The 4,750-nt window shown below is 64.4% G+C and overlaps 1 protein-coding gene across 1 annotated transcript; it reads left to right on the forward strand.

Moving 5' to 3' along the window:
* Positions 1-498: 498 nt before the first annotated feature.
* FOXL3 (forkhead box L3) lies at positions 499-1,863 on the forward strand (the record flags this gene model as incomplete). The annotated part of the gene is made up of 3 exons (XM_080673316.1): positions 499-605; positions 943-1,111; positions 1,483-1,863. The coding sequence occupies 3 exons, from the start codon at positions 499-501 to the stop codon at positions 1,861-1,863; spliced, it is 657 nt and encodes a 218-aa protein (XP_080529442.1).
* Positions 1,864-4,750: the final 2,887 nt, after the last annotated feature.

Raw genomic sequence — 4,750 nt, forward strand, 5'->3', positions numbered from 1 at the left:
CCTGGCTGTGGCCTGGCAGTCGAGGGTCCACTCCCAGGGTCGATGTGCGGGAAGACCTACGTGTCCCCAGGCGCCCAGGGCGCGGGGACAAAGGAGCTCCCAGGGGACATCCGCTGGCGCAGGGAGCGGGGAGGACCAGCCCCCGACTCGGGCTGCGCAGGGAGGGAAGCGCAATGGCAGGGAGGGGAGGCCGCGGTGCGCACCCCGCCCCGCCCCGCCCGTGGGACCACCCAGCGCCCATCCTGCCTCTCTCCTGCCCAGTCAGCGGGTCACGGAGAGCCCCGCTCGCTCCCCTCCGCCACTGTACCGGGGCGGGGGCCTCCCCCGCGCCGGGATTGGACGCGAGAGAACAGGGTGGTGCCGGGTGGGGACCCCCGGAGCCCAGGTCCCAGCTCTGGCGGAGAGCACCCCGCAGTGCAGAGCTGCCGTCGGCGCGCCTGCCCGGGAGGACGTGGCACAGACCTGAGCCGGCGGGCGCGGGGAGGCGGCGGCGCCAGGATGTTCGACAGCTCGCAGTACCCCTACAACTGCTTCAACGACGACGCCGACGACTACCCGGCCGGCAGCTCGGACGAGGAGAAGCGGCTCACGCGGCCCGCGTACAGGTGACCCCGGGTCGGTGGCGGGCGCGGGGACGCGGACAGTCAGGACCTGCCCGGCGCGGGAAGAGCTTCCCCTCGGGGGGCGGGGCTCAGAGAAGGGACACTCCCGTCCCCACGTTTTCTCCCAACTTCCCAGGTCCCGTGAGGGAGCCTCTGGGGTCGGGATACAGCGGGGAGCAGGGAGCCCCAGGGATCACCCCCAAAGAGCTCAGCGCCCTCCCCTTCCAACCGGGCGCGGGGGAAGGACCAGCGCAGTGGCCTCTGGAGGGGACCCGCGGCCAGAGGGGCTGCCGGGAGGGCCCCTCCTGCGCCCCGCGGGCCTGACGCGCCCCGTTTGCAGCTACATCGCGCTGATCGCCATGGCCATTCAGCAGAGCCCGGCGGGCAGGGTGACCCTGTCGGGCATCTACGACTTCATCATGCGCCGGTTCCCCTTCTATCGCGCCAACCAGCGCGCCTGGCAGAACTCCATCCGCCACAACCTGTCGCTCAACAGCTGCTTTGTCAAGGTGGGTCCCCAGTCCCCACCCCCCGCCCCGCCCCGCCCCTGCCCATTCCACCCCCTGAGCGCCCCCCCCGTCACCGCCACCCCAGTCCCCTGAGCGCCCCCTGAGCTCCTGTGTCCTCCCCGTCCTCGCCCCCCCCCCCCCCCCAGCTCCCTGAGCGCCCCCGACCTGGGCCAGGTCATCTCTGATGGAGGGGGGTTGGCAGCTGCTGCCAAGTTCACTCTTAGCAAACGGGGCTCCCCCACCTGCTGATGGACGACGCTCCCCCCCCCCCCCGCCCAGGGACAGGGACGTGCCCTGCGCCCTAAGGGCGCCCAGAGGCGGCGGGAGGGGGGCACCGAGCCAGCCCGCGCTGAGTCTCCGCCGCCGCGCAGGTGCCGCGGGCCGAGGGCCCCGGGAAGGGCAAGGGCAGCTACTGGACGCTCGCGGGCGGCTGCGCGTCGCTGCGGGACCTGTTCGAGGACGGCAACTACCGGCGGCGGCGCAGGCGGCACGGGGCCACGCGCGAGGGGCCGCGGGGGGCGCGCGCGGGGGGCGGGGAGGGGCCGCAGGGGCCGTCCTGCGCCCCCAGGTCCCCCGCCCCCCGCGGGGAGTCCCCGCCCCCCGCCGGCCCCGCCCCGGGGAAGGCGCCGCACCAGGACATCAAGTTCAGCATCGACTACATCCTCTCCTCCCCCGACCCCTTCCTCAGGCCCGGGTCGCCCCGCGGCGGGCAGGGGGCCCAGCCCACGAGCCTCCCCTGTTGGACCCTGTGAGGGGGCGAGGCTGCTCGCTCCCCGCGGGCTGGGCCCGGCCGCCTGGCGTCTTCGGGTGATTTCAGTCCCACAGGAAGCCAAGAAGCCAGGCTCTGCCAGCAAGCACCCTGCAAGCCTGCAGCGCTGGGCCTGCAGGAGCCCGGGTTGGAGGGAAGCTGACCTGGGCAGGTGCGCATGGCAGGGCGGTGCTGGCTCAGCCCCGCAGAGCGAGGTCCCTGCTGCACCGGAGGGTCCGCACAGGGAACGGGAACAGCCCTGGGGCCGCTCACGCAGTCACACCGACCGCCAGTCGCTCTCGGGAGAGCTGGGAGCATCTCCTGCAGAAAAGTCACAACGAAGTGCAAACCGGATGTCAGGTACCAACGGCCCTGACTGCAGCCGGGTTCGGCCGTGCCCCTGTGAGGGACGGACACACCTCCGGCTGTGGGCAGGGTATCTGATGATTGTCTAGGACTTTCCATGCAAGACAGAAGGGAGCGGGGAGGGAGGGAGAAACAGGGGTCCAAGTCCGGGACAAGTGGAGGCAAAGCTCACTTTCCTGATTCTTCTGAGAGGAGTTAGTGCCCATTCAGTCAGGTGTCACCCACCTGTGACGTCATAGCCGGTGGTGACATCATAGCCGGTGGTGACATCATAGCCGGTGGTGACATCATAGCCGGTGGTGACATCATAGCCGGCGGAGACAGAGCCCCCTCCACTGTGCGGTGTGCACCATTCCGAGCGCTGGAGGTGGGCACACTACATTTGTAAATGTAAATTATTTAATCACTGTGCAGAGATGGACATTTAAAAAACCACAGTTGTGTACAGAGAACCTGTTTGAACAATCTTACTGTTTTTTCACCAGCCCATTTTGCAGTTAATTGCTATCTATGGCTTAATTTGAACACGAGTGTGGATGGCATCTAATCTGATTCACTTGATGACGATGATTGGCTAGTTTGTAAACGCAAACACACCCAGGAGGCGGGGAATTCTGGTCGCTTCGTGGAACTCTGGAAGGCGGCTGGAGTAAATGAAGGCACCCTCCCCACTTCCCCTCTGGTCGAGGACTCCCCCTTTCCCTGTAAACAGAGTCTCCCGGTGCTCCTTTAATTGTTCCGGAACAGAGGCAGGCTGCTCCATGGTGACGGCCCACCCCCCCCACCAGCACCCCTCGGCCACCCGGCCCTGCCAGCTGCAGCATCTGCCCGCCGGGCTGGTCTGCACACCAGCCTGGGAGGCCAGGCTCACTCTCGTCCCCCGTCTACAGCAGCGGCTGGGCCCGGTGCAGGCGTGTGCACCTGTGTGTGCGTGTGCCTCAGAGGTGTGTGTTGTGTGACTGTCCGCGTTCTTCTTATGTATATCCCTTGTTGGCTGTGCAAAAAGCATTGTTTTAAACTGCACCAGATATAATCTGCATGGTGACACGAAGCAGGCTGTACATAAATACATGCACGTGGGTGGTGACATGTTTCAGGTTATGCTGTACATACGTGTATGTGGGTGGTGAACACAGCGCATTGTGCTGTACATACATGTACATGGATGGTGAATGAAGCGCATTGTGCTGTACATACATGTACATGGATGGTGAATGAAGCAGGCATAGGTATTATGGCATCTAGAGCCTCTGAAGATCTATTTTTCTGCTACCAAGCGAGCAAATAAAATTTGCATTTTCCTCCCGAGTTCTTGCTCTGTTCCTGTGCTTTGCTGGTGAGGGCAGCCTTTGCCTGGGAGAGACCGTCCCTGGAGGCCTGGCCTGGGGAGGAGCTGGGTGCTGCTGGGCACCTCCGCCCGCCCGTTCCTGGCACACCACCCGGCTGCCCGGAGCAGGGGCGGCCCGCGGCGGGATCCATGCCCTACAAGGTGTAACATTTGTTTTGCAGAGGATATCAATCATGTTTGTAAAAGCGAAGGGACATTTTCAATTTGCCAGCGCGTGGTATCCTGCGACTTCGGAAGGGCTCCCAGCCCCGAGAGTGAGTGGCATTTAATACCAAACAACACCACGGCGAGGGCTGCCTCTGACCTATTCAAATGTCGCCGCCACCATGCCGATGTGCCGGTGTAATTATAATTAAGTAGTTTATGCCTCTCTTGCAAATCCGCTGATTGATCACCGATATGTACATTATGCCACATTACCCGGAGCAGGTGTCTGCCACTCACGGTCATGGATCACCAGGTTTCCATTAGCAACGTCGGGAGGCGCTGCGAGCGGGAGTTAGTGGAGACGCGTGCAGGTTCCTGCGTGCGGAGCAAAGTTTTTGGGTCTGGGACCTGGAGACAGTGGGGTGTCCCTCCTCTGGAGCTGGGGCTGCAGGGCCAGGTAGGGCGTATCCCTCCTGGGAAGGCAGGGGGACCTGCCCCAGGTGCAGGGGCAGGGCCGAGGGTCCATAGCATGGGCAGGTGTGTGAATGTGCACCAGCCTTGGGTGGGGCTCGCCTCCTCCCTAGACCCTGGGGCTCCCCAAGGAGGCCTCCCTCAGCCACAGCACCCACTTCCCGCCACACCGATCTGCTGTCCTGGCCCATCTCCCTGGGCAGCAGAGAGGCCTCGTTTCTCTCCAAGTTCCTTCCTCCCCCGCCCCTTTTCTTGTTTTATAAATATACATACTAGAGGCCTTGTGCATGAAATTCATGCACGGGTAGGGTCCCTAGGCCTGGCTGGCGGTCAGGGCTGATCTGGGAGGCGACCGATGGGGTGATCAGGGGGCCCCCACTGGCATCTGCCTTGGCTGACTTAGCACTGCCTGCTCGCCACCCATGCCCCCCGCCAAGGCCGCCTCCGGTTGCCTCCCTCTGCAGGGCGACTGGCAGGGCAATCAGGAGGCCCCCACTGGCACCCACCTTGGCTGGCCCGGTTGTTCCGCCATTCAGTCCATTTGCATATTAGGCTTTTA

Source organism: Plecotus auritus (genome assembly GCF_963455305.1).
Source record: "Plecotus auritus genome assembly, chromosome: 6".
Lineage (NCBI taxonomy): Eukaryota > Metazoa > Chordata > Mammalia > Chiroptera > Vespertilionidae > Plecotus > Plecotus auritus.